Source organism: Rhinoraja longicauda, chromosome 11 (assembly GCF_053455715.1).
Source record: "Rhinoraja longicauda isolate Sanriku21f chromosome 11, sRhiLon1.1, whole genome shotgun sequence".
Lineage (NCBI taxonomy): Eukaryota > Metazoa > Chordata > Chondrichthyes > Rajiformes > Arhynchobatidae > Rhinoraja > Rhinoraja longicauda.
The window spans coordinates 51,510,931-51,532,818 of NC_135963.1; the positions used below are offsets into that span (position 1 = coordinate 51,510,931).

A 21,888-nucleotide genomic window follows, 5' to 3' on the forward strand; every position below is an offset into this window, starting at 1 on the left:
TTGGACTCTTAGTCTTTAAACTTTCTGTCATGTTATATCTGGCATTTAAGAGGCTTTGAGATATGCACATAGACATGCAGGAGTGGAAAAATATGGATCACATGCAGGCAGAAATTAGTTAAACTCAGCACGATGTTTAGTACAGACATTGTGGGATAAAGGACCTGTTCCTGTGCTATACTGTTCTATGTTTTATCACCCCCATGGCTCTAAAAATCAATTTTATCATCTATTACAGACTAAAAAATATTAATTTTACAAGACAATTTTCAACTTGGCTTACTTGGAGAAATAAACAGGGAAAGTACTCCCACTTATTAAAAGATAGGAAGCAAAAACTAAATATGCAGGAAAAGCTCTGATTAGAAAATTCAGTTCTAGCTTTTTGGAAGGCATAGCACAATATGTGGATGGGGTCATTTAACTCCATTAAATCTTGGTTAAATAAGTTTAAATGATCTTTCAACATATTTTTGCTTCTTCCTCACATTGCAGTTGGACAGATCTTAATTTTCCATTAAGCTAGACAAAATCCCAAATATTCAAAGAACGACTTTATTTATAAAGTATACATCTCAAATTGGCAGGTTTACAGAAAATTAAAAATAGTATAAGAAAAAAGACCCCAAATCCAATGGTTGAACGGGCCAAATAATCGTAAGCACAACATTAATGTGATTTAACAATAGAATTTTTTTACTTCTGGACCCTATTTTCCCAAAGAAGGTTCCCACTGCCAACTGCTGTGAACTTTCTTTGGGTTACTACATTGATAAAGCATTTCAGTACATATTTAATACATATAATATGGAATGTGAATGAATTGTCATTTGAAGTTGCAAATAACAAACACCAACTCACAAGTTATTCATTTTATCTCTTCAAATATATCAGGTACCCAAATCAAAAGAATTTCAAAGACTACCTATCAGGTAGTGGAAGGAGTGGGAAGCTGGAAAGAGCGCAGAGAAGATTTATGAGGATGTTGCCAGAAAGGTTTCCGACTATCCTATCTACGCCTCTCATAATTTTATATACTTCTATCTGGTCTCCGCGCAACTTCTTGCATTATGGAGAAAACAATCCAAGTCGGGCCACTTTTCCCTGTAGCTAATATCCCCTAATCCAGGCATCATTCGGGCAAACCTTTGCACCATTTCCAAAACCTCCCCAACCTTCCAGTAATGGGGCAACCACAACTGCATGCACTACTCCAAAGTGGCCAAACTCAAGTCCTATAAAGCTGTATCACAAAATTAAAATTTTTGCATCTAGTTCTGATTCATGAAATATTTGTATCATTTTCCATCTCAAAACTTGTTTTTAACTCTTTGGTGCTTACATTGAGCTGAATGCACCCTAATGATTGCATTTCATTATTTTGTCCATCATTTTTCTGGTGATGTCTTTATGTAACACACAGAGCTGCCCCTATTGTTTTCAACAAAATACAAAGTGCTGGAGGAACTCAGCCTGTGGAGGAAATGGATAGGGGATGTTCCTGGTCGGGATCCTTAGAGTCAGAGAGTGATACAGTGTGGAAACAGGCCCTTCGGCCCAACTTGCCAACAATGTCCCAGCTACACTAATCCCACTTGCCTGCACTTGGTCCATATTCCTCCAAACCTATCCTGTCAATGTACCTGTCTGTTTCTTAAACATTGGGATAGTCCCAGCCTCAACTACCTCCTCTGGCAGCTTGTTCCATACAGCCACTACCCTTTATGTGAAAAACTTACCCCTCGGATTCCTATTAAATCTTTTCCCCTTCACCTTGAACCTATATCCTCTGGTCCTCGATTCCCCTATTCTGGGCAAGAGACTCTGTGCATCTACCCGATCTATTCCTCTCATGATTTTGTACACCTCTATAAGATCTCCCCTCATCCTCCTGTGTTCCATGGAATAGAGACCAGACTACTCAACTTCTCCCGATAGCTTGCACCCTCTAATCCTGGCAACATCCTCGTAAATCTTTTCTGAACCCTTTCAAGCTTGACATCTTTCCTATAACGTGGTGCCCAGAACTGAACACGATATTCTAAATGCAGTCTCACCAACGTCTTATACAACTACAACATGACCTCCCAACTTCTATACTCAATACTCTGACTGATGAAGGTCAATGTGCCAAAAGCCTTTTTAGCCACTTTATCTACCTGCGCCTCGACCTTCTAGATGCACCTGTACTCCTCGATCCCTCTGCTCTACGCTACCCAGTGGCCTATTATTTACTGTGTAGGTCCTGCCGTTGTTCAACGTCCCAAAATACAACACTTCACACTTCTCTGTATTAAATTCCATCAACCATTCCTCCGCCCACCTGGCCAATCGATCCAGATCCTGCTGCAATCTTTCACAACCATCTTCACTATCTGCAAAACCACTCACTTTTGTATCATCAACAAACTTGCTAATCTTGCCCTGTATGTTCTCATCTAAATCATTGCTGTAGATGATAAACAGTAATAGGCCCAGCACTGAACGCTGAAGCATACCACTTATCACAGGCCTCCAGTCCGTGAAGCAACCTTCCACCATCACCCTCTGCATCCTTACATGGAGCCAATTTGCTATACATTCAGCTATCTCTCCTTAGACCCCATGCAACCTAACCTTCCAGAGCAGCCTACCGTGCGGAACCTTGTCGAAAACCTTACTGAAATCCATGTACACATCTACATCGACCTTTTTGGTCATATCTTCAAAAAACTCAGATTTGTGAGACACGACCTCCCACAATAAAAACCATGCTGACTATCCCTAATCAGCCCTTGCCCATCCAAATGCCTGTATAACCGATCCATCAGAATACTCTAGTAACTTTCCAACTACAGATGTTAAGCTCACCGACCTATAGTTCCCAGCATTTTCCCTGCAACCCTTCTTGAAAAGAGGCACAATATTTGGCACCCTTGTCTTCCGGCACCTCTCCTGTGTTTCAGGGCGACTCGTAAATTTCAACCAGGGCTCCCGCAATTTCCTCTTGTTTCCTGCAATGTCCTCAGATATATATGATCAGGCCCTGGAGATTTATCTACCTTCATACACAACAGTACCTTCAGTACTTCTTCGACGGTAACACTAACTACTCTCAAGACACTTCCATTGACTGCCCCAAGTTCCTCCATCCTACTGTCTTTCTCCTCAGTAAATACAGGGAAATACTCATTGAGGACCTTGCCCATCTCCTGTGGCTCCACGGCGGTGACCGCTTCGATTCCTGAGAGGCCCTGCTCTCTAATTACCTTTATCCCCCTTATGTAGTTATAAAATCTTTTGAGATTGTCCTTAATGCTACCCACCAGTGCTATCTCCTGGCTGCTTTTTGCCCTTCTGATTTCCTTTTTCAGTTTACTCCTTAATTCCTGAAACTCCTCCAGGGACGCACATGATCCCAGCTGCGTCCCTGGATCAGTCATCCTTCTTGTTTTTGACCAACACTTCAATTTCCCTCGTCAGCCAAGCTTCCTTACGTTTGCCTGCTCTGCCCTTCACTCTAAGAGAGATGTACATATCCTGAGCTTTCATCAGCACTTTTAAAACCATCCCACTTGGCTGATGTTTCTTTACCCTCAAATAACCTGCTCCAGTCAACTTGAGCGAGATCTTCTCTCATACCCTTAAAGTTGACCTTACCCCAGTTGAGCATGTTAACACGTGAATCCTCTCCGTTCCATTACTATCTTAAACCTAATCGAACTGTGGTCACTGGTCCCAAAAGGCTCCTCCACAAACACTTCATTAATTTGCCATTCCCAATTTCCCAATACTAGTTCCAGCGTTACCCTCTCGCGTGTGGGAGCCCCTACATACTGCTTAAGTAAGCTCTTCTGAACACCTTTGCGGAATTACACCACATTTAAACTTCACACTATGATTTTCCCAGTCAATATTGGGAAAGTTAAAATCCCCTACAGCAACCACCTTATTTGACCTGCAGCTGTCTGCAATCTCCTGGCACATTGGTTCTTCTAATTACCGTTGACTGTTCGGGGGCCTGTAGCACACCCCCAACAAGGTGATCATCCCTTTCTTGTTCCTCAGCTCCACCCATATAGCCTCACTAGACTAACCGTCCATAATGTCACCTCTGATCACTGCCGTGACATCCTTCTTATCCAGCAATGCAACCCCCCCTCCTCTTTTTCCCTCACCCCTGTCTCACCTGAAGCTCCTGTACCCTGGAACATTGAGCTACCAGTCCTGCCCCTCCCTTAACCAGGTTTCAGTCATGGGTACAATAGCCCAGGAGCTCGTACCTATCCATGCTCATCTGCCTTCCCCGTCGCGCCCCTTGCATTAAAATACATGCAACTTAATCCAACCCTCCTTCCTCGCTCTCCACCTTTCACCTGGCTGTTCTGCCCACTAACCTTTCCCACACCACCCTCCATAACGACTTCTAGCCTCTTACATGCCTCTGTCCTGTATGAGATCCCACCCCTCTGCCAATCTAATTTAAATCCTCCCGTGTAGCATTAGCAAACCTGCCCGCTAGGATGTTGGTCCCCCTCCATTTAAGGTGCAACCCGTCCCTTTTGTACCGGTCACCCCTGTCCCAGAAGAGATCCCAATGATCCAGAAATGTAAATCCCTGTCCCCTGCACCAACTCCTCAGCCACACATTCATTTCCCCTATCTTCCTGTTCTTACCTTCACTAGCACGAGGTACTAGAAGCAATCCTGAGATCACTACCCTGCACGTCCTGCTTTTCAGTCTTCTACCAATTCTGTAAACTCGTGTTGCAGAACCTACTTCCTCTTCCTACCTAAATCGTTCGTGCCAACATGCACAACCTTCGACTGCTTCCCCTCCCACTTGAGGATGCCCTGCAGCCACTCCGAGACGTCTTGGACCCTGGCACCAGGGAGGCAACACATCATCTTGGAGTCTTGCCTGCTGCATAGAATCTGCTGTCCGCACCTCTATCGAGTTCCCCACAACAGCTCTGCCTGACGTCACTCTTCCCCGTTGAGCCTCAGCACCAGGGTTGGAGTCACAGCCCTGGCTGCCACTCAATCTTGTCGTGTCGTCTGCTCCGACAGCTCCCAAGACAGTGTACCTGTTTTCAATAGGTACAGCACCCGGGGCTCCTGCACTCCACGTTTACTTCTCTTCCTCGTTGTCACCCACCTTCGCTCTTCCTGAATCCTCAGTGTGACAACCTCACTGTAGATCTTGTCCAGGAAACTCTCGTTTTCCCGGATGGTCCTGAGCTCATGCAGCTGCTGCTTCAGTTCCCTAACACGTTCATTCAGGAGCTGCACCTGGACACAATTTCTGCCGGTGTAGTTGTCAGAAGCACCAGCGGTGCTCCTGACTTCCCACATTCAGCAGGAGAGACACTGTAACAAATGGCGTGCCATTACTCCAGTGGATAAAATCACAAATTGCGAATGAGACACACTCAGAGTTGAGTGAAACCTATTCCCTTCTCTGCTGCCGATAGCCTCCTTCTGCACTGCAATAAGTCACAAGTTTAAAATATCGGACACATGCAGAACCAATTCAAGTGTACCCTCCTCGTCGAAGACTCGTGAGCCAAAGACTCACACTTTACCTCAACAAGGCCGCTCCCCTAGACTCAGCCCTACTTTTATTTGCTGATCAATGAACTAATTTACCAATTAACTAATTTAGATTGCGCAGCCAATCCCCGCATTCACTCCTTCAACTGCCGCTCCTCTGCTGACCTTGAAGGTATGTGTTGCAGGCTAACTGGTTTTTAAATGTCCCGCACTAAAAAACTGAGACAAAACTCACCAAGGGTTTACCTTTCTACAGCCAATCCCCGCACTCGCTCCTTCAAACTGTCGCTTCTCTGCCGACCGTGAAGAGACATATTGTAGTAGGGGGGAGAATGCTGTAAAAGAGAGGTGTGAACAGGACAAGACCTGGCAAGTCACACGTGAGGGGGCTTTGATAAGCAGATGGGTGGAGTGAGTGAAAAAGGCTGGAGATCAGGAGGAGACAAAAGGGTGTCAGGTAAAGAGAGTGAAATGTAAAGCCAGAATAAGGGGTATAGGTGGAAGGAGGAGGTGGAAGGGTAGGAAGAGTGGGATAGTGAGAGAAATGAATGTGCATGGGGCAAGGGGCTCACAAGAAGGTGAGTGTCCAAACTAGGAAACAAAAAATAGTTGCAAGCCTGTGAATCAAATTATCACCCCTTATGGCGCAGAGAGCATTCAAATAAAACTACTGGTTGGCATTTAGTCAGCAGGTCGCTGCTAGACCAGTAGGACTACTATTGATCTCAGTGCTTAAACATAGGTAAAAGAAAATTCATAGTATATCCTGTTCCCAATTCGGGCAATCACCATTGTAAAAAGTGCATGATTTTGAAGAGGTGAAAGCCAAATGAAGGAGAATTTTAGTACCGTTTAAAAATAAGACCAATAAGGTTAAAGTAATCGTTGTATTAATTATTGACAAAGTACCAATTTCATCGAAAAATCTGGAAACTTATAACCAAGCATTAAATTTAAATCCAATATTTTTTTTCTAGCTTTAAGCATCTTTACACATCACATCAATTATGTGAAACACCATATTTAATTTCTTAAATGCTTGCAATGAAAGCATTTTTCCTTTCTAGACCAAAAAACCCCTCAATTTTTGATAATTGACAATTCTGAAAAATGTTATCATTTGCACTATGTAATAACATTTGAACAATGACGTCTTAGTTGTGGTGGTGGGGCACTGGGTGTTCCAGAAAGGTTTACTTCAACAAAATCCCTTTTCACGTAATCTTCAACCCACAAACAACGGAAAGCAATGAAATGCAGATGCTGTAAATCTGATTTAAAAACAGAAAATGCTGGAAAAAAATCAACAGGTCACAAGGCATCTGCGGAAAGAGTTAACATTTCAGGTCAACGATTTGAGGGCTAAATGATTGTTCGCCTCGAATATCCCTACTGAAATCCAACATATCTGAATGAGACCCCTATTACAATTCTTCAAGTCCCCTATTAAAATACATTAATCAAAGTCCAATATAATCCTTGCAATAGATAAATACATTTTACATACATAAATAACTCAAGACCAAACTAATACCAAGAAGAAAATCAATGGCACGTAAAGTATATAGTTTAAAGATTCCAGTTGTTTTTATATTATCAAAGAGCATTTGTTCGTGCTATTGCCTACTCAAAGTTATTACACTTTAATCAAGAAGTACTGGCCATTTCATAGCAAAAGATCTCCGAAATTTTAAGAGTCAGATTCAACATTTTTTTCCTCCTTCACAAGTGTTTTAACTTTACTCATTGTAAAAATTAAACATTTAGATAGATTAACCATTTTCTGGTAGCTACCTTTATATAGACAAAATAAATTATTTTATCCACAACCATAAAACAATTTAAGACAATGCAATACTGATATATCTTATGGTGATTAAATAAGTTAATTTTAATTTTCATCACATTTCTGGTGTTTTTAAACAATGCCTCTGGGATGAGATTTTGTAGTTTGGTCCATTTAAATCTCCCATAACAGAAATATATGTTCAGCAGCAGAGGTGGCCATGTTACTTTGAGAGATTGCAAAGGAAAACTCGACTTGCTTGGGATTGTCTTCACCCAAATGATAAAGGAATTGTAGATATTTAAAAAGTTTTAGTCTAAATTACTGTAGCTATGTGAATGTCAGATTATTGGACACCTATCCCTTATATACATATATTTTAAAAAGTTGTCTTATTTCAAATAATGATTCAAACAATTCCCTTCAACTTGCTTTAAAACAGCTTGTCAAAAACATCCCCAATCACCAGCAAACCTCTAATTAAGAACCTTGATTGCACATTGCATAGATCTATTACTGCCACTGAGCCCAAGTGTGATCTCTTTAGCTACTTATGTGTTTACTGTGTAATGCTTTGTATTTAACCATCGATATTTCAAAAGTTGAAAGGGCCATTATTCTACTCATTCATTATTTCCCACTTTTGTCCCTTTAGTTATAATGGCCAGCAATCGACTTAACGTCAACTCCGAAAACACATGTAGGATAGTTAAGAGCTTCAAGTGCTAGCGTTTATAGACTCTTGAGCAAGTTTTATACTTTTGCACGCAAATGAAGCTTTCTGCTGTCTCTGTATCATGCACTGCTTGGATCTGTGGTATTCTTGGGTTCATATCCATACAGAAACGTTGCAACTATCACCAAGAAGGTCCCGAAGAAAAAGACGCTAAAACAGGAAAACAGAAATAATGTTTCTGTTAAAAAGCAGCTTTCAATTGACAAACCTACAGCATATCAAATTAACAATGTAACACATCAATTTAAACAAATTAACAATGGAAATTTACAATGCATTTCTTATTAATAAAATAAATTATAAAATTTCATTATGGGATTTTGAATTGGGATCAGGAGATATTTATCCAACACAAGAATTCTCCATCGTTCATTGCATTTAACTTCTACATGTAGGAAAAGATGATAATATTTTGGACAAATTTCTCACCAATTTAAATCTCCCTTCAATATAGTCCAACCTCAGAAATCAAGTTGCACTTAGAAATCGGATTTGAAATTTGAAGGGAAAAAAGTGGAATCAATATGTGGGACTCTGAAGGTTCTGGAAGTGGCCCTTTAAGGCATCAAAATTATTCATAATTTAAAAAATCTTATTAAATAGTTCCTTTGTTTTAGTTCCCTGCAATAATGAGGACTGTCCCAATATCTCAAGTCTCTCTTGCTTTGGAAGAATTCCTGTTGCTAGCAGAGTTTTGTTGAACATAAGCAAAACATTTTATTTTGCTTTAATCTGCATTGTGCAATTGTGGGCTGGGTGGAAAATGCAGATGAAAGGGTCCAACAAATGCTTGAGTGGAGTATATATCTTGCCCATTTCTAAACACAAATTCTATTGGCTATTTTGTGGCTTAAACGGCCTATACATAAGTGAAGTAGGCATTTGAATCCCAGCATCTGTTTATCCATACTCTCTAGTTTTCTTTTATTAAATAAATCCCCATAAAGGACAGAAAGCGTTGGAGTAACTCAACAAGTCAGAAAGCAGCTCTGGAGAACATGAATGTTTCAGATCTCAACCCGAGACGTCAACTGTCATGTTCTCCAGAGATGCTGCCAATCTGCTGAGTTACTCCAGCATTTTGTGTCCTTTTGCGTATTAACCAGCATCTACAATTGTTTCTACAAATAAATCCCCATGCCTGGTTTATTTTTGTCTGAAAATGTATTCAATTCAAATTCTATCTGCCGTTTGTTGAGCTTTTAGATGGCTTATAAAGTACCTAATTTCAACCACTGAAATCTGTGCAGGAATGTTTTGGGCTGAAAATGTAATTGAGTACCTTGATGTTGAATTTATCTTAATTTTTGAAAATTATATCAACATAATACAGGAATAATTGAGCAAAGTGGTGAAAAAGATCAGGTAGTTTTCAACTGCAAGTGAGCGACATCCAAAAAAAAATCACCCGATTTGCCAACACTCAAAAAACTAAATTCACTTTCTAAAGTGCAGAGAACCGTTCTCAATGTTAATTCAAATCAAAAATACTTACAGGCGACTCTTACATTATGGCCATTTGGGTAATAAAAATTCACCATTATGAAAGTCCCAAATCACTATCCAAATATTTGAGATAAGGAATAAAATTTGCTCTTACAGAATTATTCGGCGCCAAAAAACCCCCAAAAAACAGAATGCCAAAGAAACAATAAATTGTCAATTTTTATTTTTAGGAAAATCCCCCCTAAAATTAGGAATATATTCCATTATTGGGAAGCAATAAGATTTGGCCATGAGATTTACATATCTTTGGGTGAGCAGTCACAACTGAGCTCCCCCTCTTGCCAAGCTTGCTCCAATTCAAGGACATGTGAACAGATATCTCAGAGTGCAGTACCTCCATGCTCTTCCTCTCCAATGCATTTGCTCAGACAAGCTGTATTGTGAAGCGATGCAGTAGCCAAGGCCAGGTCTTGATTGGGCTCCTTAAAGTATCCCCTCAGACTTTACTGCACTTCCAAAAGTCAGTGCACTTTAACCTATTGCTTCCCTGAACTCCTTCTGGACCACCTTTCTTCAATAAACCCCGATCCTTGAATCTCATCTTTTTCCCCTGATATCCCCACTTCCCAAACCCTTTCCTAATCCACAAGCCTGAGTGCATCAGTTCAGTTTATTGTCACATGTTACAGTTACTGTGACATGTTACAGTTACACCCCGAAGTACATGTTTCTACAAATGCTTCTGGTCAGAGAAATTGATTGGCAGATGAGGAGCACATTCTGAAACGTCTGTTCATAAATCCACCGACTGGAGCGGGTGTGGCAAAGACACTTAGCTGTGACTACCCACCCAAACTACATTGTGAATTCATATCCAAAACGTATTGCCTTATAGTACAGAGTGACTACAAATAAAAATGGTCAAATTCATATTTCTTCAGCACAAGGCATCTATTCCCAAGTCTAATGTTGGCCTCAGATGTTAAGTATCCGTGTTGTGTCACTTGGCCATTGTCAATAAATGTCTTAATTTGAGGGCAACACAGTGGCGAGGCAGTGGAGTTGCTGCCTCACAGAGCCAGAGACCAGGGTTTGATCCTGACCACGGGTGCTGTCTCTATGGAGTTTCTACATTTTCCCTGGGTTTTCTCCAGGTGCTCTGGTTTCCTCCCACACTCCAAAGGCATACAGGTTTGTAGGTTAATTGTCGCTGGTGTGTAGGATAGTGTTAATGTACGGGGTGATCGCTGGTCAGCATGGACTCGGTGGGTTGATAGGCCTGTTTCAGTGATGTAACTCTAAAGTCTAAAGTAAAAAGAGGGAAAGGATTCTGCAAGAATGCCTCTGGTTACATAAAATGGTGATAGTACAGTTTTCTAGGAACACAACCTCTGTACCAGGGGGAGTCACCTATACTAAGAAACATTTGTGAAAAATTAATTAAACTACAACATGGTTTGATATGTCTTCTTTTTCTTTATAGTAATTTTAAATGATGGAGAAGGAGCAGACACCATTATTGAAAATGCTTATTTTGACAGTAAACCTATTTTCTGGTCTTAATAATATCAGGTTCCAATTTTTTTACACCCAGGAATATTTTAATGTAATGTGATATTTTAATGTAATGTTCCCTGATTATACTGGCTTCATTGTTGCACTGATAATGCTAGGCACTTTGGTGGAGCTTGAAGCTGAACCTAAGCATTGTGTTTAGGGTTCAATTTCCTAAATGTAACCAAATCAAACACTTAAGTAATTCCTAGCATCTTTCAACAGTTTGGAAGATGTTGAAAGCTGTTTCAGCTTTATATCTCTTTTCGTGTTTTGTTTCAGCCATGCAGGATACTTTTATAAATTAATTACACGTGGTAGATATTTTAAAAATTCTAAACTTTTCAATGTAGTCATATTGCAGGTTATCTGAAAAGCTGCAAAATCTGACCAGTGATTTTTTTTGTAGATTGTTTTTAAAATATGTACTTCTTCAACATAGAAGTTTAAGTGAAGTTGAGTCAGCGTGGGATCAGGTTAATTAATACCAGACAAATAGATCTTAACACTGCATTTGACTTAAAACTTTAAAAACTATAAAAAGTGCAAGTTAATTCAGACTGCTTCAATTTGCCTGGCTGTGAATCAGCTCTGCTTTCCTGAATACAGTAATTGTGCGCAAGGAATACAGTTCCCATTTGTAATTTGTGCATGAATTAAAAAGCCACTAACCTATAAAAGCGCACTCTCCTTCGCTGGCAGACCACAGCTGCAGTATGCACCATGTAAAGGACACCTAGTCCAGGGTTCCACCCTACATTCCTTGACATTACCTTGTAAACCATCAACCATTATTGGTTTTGCAAAATGGGTTGGGGGTGGGGGTGGGAGGGGACTCCAGCGAAACCAGAAGAACGCTGCAAGTTCCTGTCCAAAGCACACATTGTCCTCAAATGGAAATATGTTTCTTTATCATGGTTACATCAACATTCTACAAGCCCTTGCCTTACTGCACTGAGGACTGCAGCAATCAAGCCTTCAGTTTGCCAACAATGCCAACATTCTGTGCATGAATAAAAAGTATTTTGAGGTTGGCAGGTCACCTTGTGTTGGCTCATATTAGTTACATTAGTCTATAGGATAAAACTGCTCTAAAAACATTGGTATAACATTTTCACAATTAGATTGATATGTGCACAACTCAGGATACTTCTAATTAAAGTTAAAAAAACAATTTATCATTAACAGATATGATGGCAAATTGAGAGCAACTTCAAATATCGATCTTTGTAGTACCTCTCACAAATAATATGCAGATTTATCAAAGACAAACAAAACTAAGTGGCACAAGGCATACTTTAAAATCAATACAGAATGTTACATTGAAATTTATATGTTATATATCTTCTTTAAAATGAAAAGTAAAAGGATACAAATGCCACACAAACTCAAGAAAATATTTTTTTTCCCTTTTTCTCAGTACCTGGTGGGCACAAAGTCTTGTAACCAAAAGTAAGATATCAATGTTGAAAGAATAATGGATAACGATGTAGCAAATCCTTTCAAGATGTTGTCTGCGTATTTGATGACCGCTGCAATTACTAGACCACCAAGAGCCTGATCAAAAAGTATAAAGAAATATTGAAGAGTGAATCATGAAAAAATAATTGTATTTTTAGGAATTATAGCAATCCTTGTTAAGCAAGTAACTTAATAAAATAAATTACTTTGAAATTACTCCGTTTGAAGAAGGGTCCCGACCCGAAACAACACCCAGATGTTGCTTGATCCACTGAATTACTCCACCATTCTGTGTCTATTTTTGGTATAAACTAGCATCTGCAGTTCCTTTTTATTGAAAGTAAATTACTCTCTCTCAATAACTACGAAACACAAATAAATGAAAGCACAAAAGTACCATGTTTTAAGCAGCTCCATAATACCAGCAATTAATTTTCTTGAATTTAAATTTATTTACAGTATGTAGCTAAACTCGTCCTTAGATGCATAGCAAGCCAGTTACCAGAGAACACTGGTTCTGTTATATACTTTAACACTGCAGCAATTTTCAGAATTAGGCTGCTCCGAGGGGCCTCATAACATTCCAGGCGCTTAAGTGAATGCAGTTTTCAGGGTAACTCACAGCCTCTTCTTGAACTGATGTCACTGTGGTAGCTGAAATGTAGGTTTCCGATTCAGAATGGAAGCTGGTCGCTGGCAATGCAATGAACTTTTAAGGGGCAAGTTTTGTTTCAAGCCTGAATGAAGGATGTCTAATTTGGCCTTGTGTAATATAATGGACAGTGTGCTCGCTGCAGGTAATGCAGGTTCCCTTCCTTCCTGCGTTCGGAGACATTTGGGGTCTTCGAGGCCCATGAGAAACCAGTAGTATATTGGGGTATGCAACACGGGGTAGGCTCTTTGGGCCACCTTGTCCACAGCGATCATGTTGGCATTCTGCACTAGATCAATTTGCCTGCATTTGGCCCATATCCCTCTAAACCCTTAGTCCACATATCCATTAAAAAGTCTTTGGGAAGCAGTAATGTATCCGTTTCTATGGCTTTTTCTGGCAGCAAATTCCATTTACGGACTGAGTGAAAAAAATCACCTAATTCCCACTTGAATCTCTCACCTCAGCCTATGCCATCTAGTTTTTGAGTTCTCTACACTGAAAAAAAGACAGTGTAACTTTATCCATGCCCTTCATGATTTTGTACTTCAATAACGTTACTCCCCAGCCTCCTAAGCTCCAATGAAAAAAGTCCCAGCCTATCCAGACTCTCCCTAGAATTCAAGCCTGCAAATCCATGTAATCTTTTCTGCACCCTTTCCAACTTAATGACATCCTTCCTATAGCTGGGCGACTAGAGCTGCACACATTAATCCAAGTGTGGTCCCACCGACGATTTGTACAGTTGCATCATGATATCTCAACTTTTATACTCAATACTCTTCCCAATGAAGGCAAGCGTACCAAATGCCCTCTTCACCAATCTATCTACCTGATGTACTACTTTGAGGGAACCATGTACTTGCACTCCTAGATCTTTCTATTCCACAACACTCTCCAGGGCTCGACCATTTATTGTGCAAGTCCTGCCCAGGTTTGACATAGCAAAGTGTAACTCCTCACACTGATCTGAGATAAATTCCATTTGCCATTCCTTTACCCACATTCCCAACTGATCTAGACCCTGGTATAAACTTATATATCTTTCTTCACTGGGCCACTAAATTTACAACCAATTTTGGTGTAATCGACAAATTTACTAAAATTATTAACCACAATGTTATCTACATTAACAATTTAGTGACAGTGAATCACTACTGTGAATTCATTATCAACAGTGAATCCAGCATCAAATCCTGCTGCTCATCATTGGCCTCAGGCCTCTAACCTGAAAAATAACCCTCCAAAGCCACCAGTAGACTCCTTCTTATAAGCCGGTTGTCTAGCTCTCCTTGGATTCCATGTGATCTAACCTTCCAGACTAGCAACCCATAGTGGCAGACCTTGTAAAAGGCCTTGCTGAAGCCCACATAGGCAACGTTCACCGCCCTTCCCCCATCAATCCTCCTAGTGACCGTTAAAAAAAAAGATTCATGAGACACAATTTTCCATGTTCAATGCCATACTGACTATCAGTCCTTGCCTAGCCAAATGCTGGCGTACCCTGTCCCTCAGAATCCTCTCCAACAGTTTTTCCACCACTGACTACAGGCCAGTGAGTCAATGCAAATATCTCTGCAAGAGCCTCTGTAATTTCCTCCCTAGCTTCCCACAAGGTCCAAGGGTGCACTTGGTCAGACCCTGTAGATTTAGCCACCTTAAAGTGTTTTAAATCTGCCAATACCTCCTCTTTGGTAATTCGTAAATGATCCAAGACATCACAACTCCTATGGCTCAATTCCTTCGTTTCCATGTTCTTCTCCTCATAAAAACTGGTGAGAAATATTAATTAAATATCTCCCTCACGTCTTGTGGCTCTACACAAAAACAGCTATGATGATCTTTAAGGAGATCTTTTCTTTCCCTAGCAACCCTTTTACTCGTAATATACCTGTAAAAATTGAGGATTTTCTTTACCTTGCTTTCCAGATCAATTTCATTCCTTCTTTTAGTTCTCCTGATTGTCTTTTCAAGTGTACTCCTACACTTCTTGTACTTAAAGGGGTTTGCTTGATCCAGATTTCCTAAATCTGATGTGCGCTTCCTACTTTTTCCTGACTAGAGCCTTAACATCCCTTGTCCACTAGGGTTCCCTAAACTTGCCAGCCTTGCCCTTCACTTTGACAGGAACATGCTGCCCCTTTACTCTTGCCATCTTACTGATGAAAGCCTCACACTTGCCTGCCGTTCACTTACCTGCAAGCAGACTCTCCCAATCGACCTTTACAAGTTCCCGCTTAATGTTTATAAAATTGGTCTTACAAATGTTTAGGACCAGAACTTGTGGGTCTGTCCTACCCTTCTCCATAGTTACTTTAAAACGAATGGAATTATTTTCACTGAACCCAAACTGCTCCCCAAATGACACTTCATACAAGGTCCAAATTCATTGTCAAGAAGCACTAATTAAATAAAGAAGAAATAGCAGTGAATGGTAACACTCGTCCACAGGGTAAAAATTGGTTTACTTCTCCTGTATCCCTATGGTTAGATTTGTACATAAAAAAGAACGTGATGGTTTAATTCGCTCTATGTTTATTAACCAACATATCCACTGAGGAGCAAAACCAAGCAGGTGCATGTGCATGCATTGGTTCTCTGGGTAGCAATTTAGGGAGGGATGGTAGCTGGATTGGTATTGGTATTTGATACCAAGGCAAAACATCATTGCAATTGTTCCATTTTAAACGGAGGAGAAACCAAAATAAAGTGCCTACCTTTGAAATACGGGTGCTTGACACACCATTGTGTAAAATATTGAAACCTCTTTAGATTTTTACATCCCCATTTTTACTTCCTACCTGCAGAATAACAACGATCCAAGTGAATTTGTTGTAGCCTTGGAAAACTCCGTGATCTGCTACTCGCTGCCCATCATATACATATACACCCATCATTCCAAAAATGCTTCCAAACAAACCTGGAGAGAAAATTGTTTCTGCTTAGTTATGTTTCTGCTCTTATTTAAGACCTCTAATATATATATTTTTTTTTTACACAGATCTGCTGGCCTAATTTAAACTTCCCTGATTTTACATAGGCTATAAAACAGTACAGCACAGGGAAATAACTTTTGAATTTGAAATAATTCAATGGTGATGAAGATTCAAGCTTCTTCCCAACAACTAGGCTCTTGAACACTACACAGCACTGGCCGTTGAACAATGGACTATCTTGGGTTGCACTACAGACTTCAGGCTTTTTTTTTGCACTCTTTTTGGGATTATTAATTTATTGTAATTGTTTTGTTTGTAATATATTATTTATGTGTACTGTGCTACAGATCTGAAAAGTTGCTGCCGGTAAGAATTTAATTGTTCTGCTATCGTCAAAATGTCAATTGAACACTCTTGACTCTTGAAATTTGAAAGCTTACACCAATTAAAAACTTGATGGAAGATCAACAAACTGTATTAAAAAATATCCAACTTTGTATCCTATAAACTGTAGAAGATTACATATGATGCAGGATATGGAAATATGCCATCCATTCCAACTAGTCCACACTGGCTTTTTGCCCCATCCATGCATCTACTTGCTTTTCTTAATCTAAATCTCTCAGAATAAATGTTTATCCTTCTCCCTCGACTGTCTAGCTTCATCTGTTAACTTAAACAAATTCCCTGCGGTAACACGCTCCTAATTCACACCACTCTTCGAGAAGGTTCTTCCATTTTCTACTGGAATTCTCACTGGATTGACATAGAACATAGCACAGTACAGCTATGTTCTGTACAGGGACAGGGCCTTTGACCCATAATGTCTGTGCCGAACATGATGCCAAGACCATCAGTTATCTACCTGCACACAACCCATACCCTGCATATCCATATGCCTCTCCAAAAGTCTTTTAAATGCCAGTTTTAAATGTAAGTTTCATCAAGGGTACTGATCACCCTGGCCATTTCCTTTTCTCTCTTCTACCTTCTGGGTGAAGATATAGGAGCTTGAAAGCTCAAATGTCCAGACTTAAGAATGGCATCTTCCCTAATCAGGCTCCAGAACCAATCACCTCTTTCAAAACCATTTCCAGAGGTGCTGCCAGGTAATTTTGCTCTTAACTCTCCCTCATTCAGTTATTTCGTTATTGTACACTTGTTTTTGTGCTACTTTGGGTTGCACTACAATCTGGCACCATTCTGATATTTTTGCACTCATATTGTATTTATCATTACTGAACACTATTTACACTGAGCTATGTGTGAGCAGGAATTTCATTGCACCCTGGTGTATATTCTAATAACCTAATCTCTCTGATCTCTTAGTGCATTGCCACATAGCCAGTACTTGCATGTGTGTAAATTTCAGTACTATATCAATTTTTTTAAATAACAAACAATTTTGCAACCTTTTCTGCAACAGAAAAGTGTTAATATTATGGTTTAACTAACTTTCTATTAAAAGCGATGGGCCAATTTCTATTAATTTAAATGCCAAAAGGTGGAAAATTGTGATAATTCTGAAAATGACAGAGTACTTTGGGTGATTTGAAAAGAACTGGGTACATATTTAGCATTTCTTGTGACATGGCCTCAATCGCTTTGCCAACAATTTTATTTATTTTTGTTGGTAGCTGCTCTGCAATGATTGATTATGAACAATGAGTCTATTCATGGTCAATATGTTCAGCTACTTGGACTATCACCAACTTTGAATGTCTCATTGCACTAAAATATTTGGAAGCAAATCTTGTATCATATAATTTTTATTCTGGTGGGTTTTTTTTTTAAACAGTGGAGTCATCTTCTTTGGAACCTTTTGTTGGTTTGTGAATGTTCATTCCAAAATTAACAGAGTAAATTGGTTATCTAGCATATTTGTTTTAAAGCACGTTGTGCTCAAATTGGCTACTTTTTTTTTCCTGTATTAAAACTGTGGATATACTTAAAAAGTGACCTTGTTACCCATAATATTTTTTGCAGAATAAATTTAAATGGGATACAGGACAAGTCTGAAATTTGTTTAGTTACCTTTTGTTTTACAGAGGAATGCTTCAGATTTTTACATACTAAATTGGCCTGACTCAACATTACAAACATGTAATAAATAACAGAATCTTATTACTAGCTTTTGGCTATATAACTTATATAACTTTGCATCTCCAAGTTCAACTTCACTACATTAAAGGAGTATGTCACCTATGACTTGTATATTTTATCTTTTTTGATTAGTCAAGTTTTAGGGTAAAAGGTCATGTACTGTAAAAGGTCATGTACTGTAAAAGGTCATTCAACCAATTGCATTGTAATGGCTCTTCAGATGAGCTATCCTTTCAATGCCCTGGAAAATGTGCAGTTATTTAATCTACAATCCCCTAGAAAATGTGCAGGGGTGGCATGGTGGCACAGCAGTAGAGTTGCTGCCTTACAGCGCCAGAGACCCGGGTTCAATCCTGACTACGGGTGCTGTCTGTACAGAGTTTGCACATTATCCCCATGACCTGCGTGGGTTTTCTGCAGTTTTACCCCCACACTCCAAGACGTACAGTTTACGGTAGTGGGTACGATAGTGTTGTTGTGAGGGGACAGCTGGTTGGTGAGGACTCGGTGGGCCGAAGAGCCTGTTTCCTTGCTATATCTCTTTACTAAACTAAAAAAAAATCCCCAAAGCTTTCTTCTTGATGATTGTTAGTTTACATCTGTTATCCCTTTAGAGCATCAAAATCTGAAGCATTCCTCTGTAAAGCGAAAGGTTACTAAACACATTTCAGACTTGTCCTGAATCCCATTTAAATTTTGGCTACAAAAAATATTATGCGTAACAAGGTCTTTGAAGTTGTAATACAGGAAAAAAAGTAGCCAATTTGAGCACAGCGTGCTTAAAAAAAAAAAATGCTAACCAATTTACTCTGTTAATTTTGGAATGATCATGCACTCTATATCCAAATATCAAAGGAGAGATAGTAGGCAGAGGGGAGGTGTATATCCGTAGGAACAACATCACACCGATTAAAGACAAGTTGGGGTTTGGTTTTAGGACTAGGATGCAACTCTACTCTTGGTGCATTCTCTCATAATCAACAGAGAAAAAACATTTAATTGATAGTAAAGAGGCAGGCACCAAGGTTCACCTTCACGAAGGCATGACAAACACACCACTGATAGAACCAGTCTGCTATTTAGATGGTTGTGCATTGATATATTTGGAACATCCTGTAATGGCACAATTGTTACTTAATATTTCATAATTGCAATTACTGGTGAGAATATCATAATAATTTTACTCACCTAATTGAATGTTTCTAATCCAAACTGACTGTTTTGTCCCTTTCAAGATTTTCTCAAAGTAAACTCCTGCAAATCCACTGGAAAAACAAGCACTGAGCACCGCTATCAAGCCTATAAATTGAGAACCTGCAGATATCTCTTTTTTCAGATCCTCTGGCGTGTCCGCTGGCCACTAAAATAAAATAGGCATTTTTAAGCATGTTAATGTAACCCAGTATTTTTAAAAGAGGATTTTATGCCCATACACTACAGCAAATAAAATTTTAAAATGTAGAGCCTGGCTCTGCTGCACACTCGCTCAATAATATAGTAACAGGTTCCTGCTCTTATATGCAACCCAAGAATAATCACGACTAGCACTTCCGTAAAATACTTGACGAAGACTGAATGGCTGCAGGCTGTGAAATAGATTACAGCTCGTCCCCGGGTTACCGGCAGGGTTCTGTCCCTGAGAATAATTCATAATCCAAACCACTTGCAAGTTGAAAATGTGGCCATGAACCAAATTCCCACAAGGCAGAAGACGCCTGCAGCAGCCAGCAAATCAATTCTGTTGGTCTTCTAAATACTCACTCATGTGTACAGGCTGTACATAAATCAGGCGCTTGTTAGATAGGACCGGTAGTTGTGGCGCCAGTAATGGCTGCCTTTCCAACAGAACGCCCTTCCTTCTCTGTTGTTTTATGGTATGTATTAAATGTATGTTTTAGTGTTCTTTAGCTTGTTTTACTTTGGGGGGGGGGGGGGAGTTGGGGGAAACTTTTTTAAATCTCTTGCGTCAACGGAAATGCGATTTTTCCCGTATCGTATCTCCGTTCACACTGCAGCCTAACATCAAGGAGCTGGCGGCCTCTTGTTGGAGATCGACTTTGGGAGCTCCAACCGCGGGAGCCTGCAGGACTAAACATCGTTGTGCTGGTGATCCCTTTGCCAGGGATTGACCTCTGAGCTCCAACCGCGGGAGCCTGTGGACTTAACATCTTGGCTCTGCAAGACAATTTTTAAAAAAAGAATCCTATAATTAGGACAAATATTTGTTTAGAAATCAGAAAGTGGTCTGCAGAACTAATCCAATGTTTATGATCTTTCACGAGCACCAACTGAATAAAAATATTTAAACAATTTTGAGGATTCTAGTGTGTAAGAATGAACTTCAGATGCTGGTTTAAACCAAAGATAGGCACAAAAAGCTGGAGTAACAGCGGGATATGCAGGATCTCTGGAGAGAAGAAGGGTCTTGACCCGAAAAGTCACCCATTCCTTCTCTCCAGAAATGCTGCCTGTCCCGCTGAGTTACTCCAGCTTTTTGTGTCTATCTTGAGAATTCTAGTGACTGAACAACTGTATGTTGTTAACCAGCATGGAATTTGGACAAATAGAATGCTTAACTAACCTGACAGAAATTTTCCAAAGAATCTAACAGGATTAGGTCTGAGAACATTAACACTGAATAGCTAAGAACATGACAGGAAACAGGGCGACTGTAAGTAAGGAAAATATTGAATATCATATCATATCATATCATATATCTACAGCCGGAAACAGGCCTTTTCGGCCCTCCAAGTCCGTGCCGCCCAGTGATCCCCGTACATTAACACTATCCTACACCCACTAGGGACAATTTTTACATTTACCCAGCCAATTAACCTACATACCTGTACGTCTTTGGAGTGTGGGAGGAAACCGAAGATCTCGGAGAAAACCCACGCAGGTCACGGGGAGAACGTACAAACTCCTTACAGTGCAGCACCCGTAGTCAGGATCGAACCTGTGTCTCCGGCGCTGCATTCGCTGTAAAGCAGCAACTCTACCGCTGCGCTACCGTAAGAAATATCGGCAAAAGTCACTAGAATTATACCCCCGAGTTAGATCTAACTTTGTAAGAGATTATGCATATGAACAAGGCCAGTTCAGGCTGGTTGGGACCATTGGTTCCCAAGGGAACTAATTTTAATAGCTTTTAAATGTCTCTGAATATCAAAGAAATTTGGAAACTATTATAACACCTTGACACATTTTGATGGAGAAGAGGTTCTGGCTTCAGTCTTGCTTTCCATGCAAAGGTTATTAACACACACAAAATGGCATTCATAAAAAGTACACCAACACCTCTACTTCCTTACAAGGTTTAAGAAGTTCAGCTTATCCCCAATAACCCTCACCAATTTCTACAGATGTGCCATGAAAAGCAATTTATCGGGATGCATCACAGCATGGTTTGGGAACAGCTCCTTCCAAGACCGTAAGAAATTGCAGTGTTGTGGACGTGGCTCCAACTATCACGCAAACCAACCTTCTTTCCATTGACTCCATCTACATTTCATGCTGTTTCGGTAAGGCCACCGGCATAATTGAGGACCAGTCACACCCCTGTCATTCCGTCTTCTCCCCCTCAGGCAAGAAGCTGATGCAAGTACAGAAGACTTGAAAATGCATGCTTCTAGATTCAAGGACAGTTTCTTTCCAGCTGTTATTAGGCAACTGAATGGTCCTC

At 40.0% G+C, this 21,888-nt stretch overlaps 1 protein-coding gene across 5 annotated transcripts in view; it reads right to left on the reverse strand.

Moving 5' to 3' along the window:
- Positions 1-579: 579 nt before the first annotated feature.
- LOC144597918 (UDP-N-acetylglucosamine transporter-like) overlaps positions 580-21,888 on the reverse strand; it is a 44,490-nt gene continuing 23,181 nt past the window's right edge. For all 5 annotated transcript variants that reach the window (XM_078407712.1, XM_078407711.1, XM_078407710.1 and 2 more), the window contains exons 5-8: positions 19,395-19,566; positions 15,969-16,087; positions 12,478-12,611; positions 580-8,204 (exon numbers count right to left, since the gene is read on the reverse strand). In XM_078407712.1, coding sequence (XP_078263838.1) covers positions 8,114-8,204; positions 12,478-12,611; positions 15,969-16,087; positions 19,395-19,566 — 516 coding nt within the window. In that variant the 3' untranslated portion in view covers positions 580-8,113. The remainder of the gene's footprint in view (positions 8,205-12,477; positions 12,612-15,968; positions 16,088-19,394; positions 19,567-21,888) is intronic.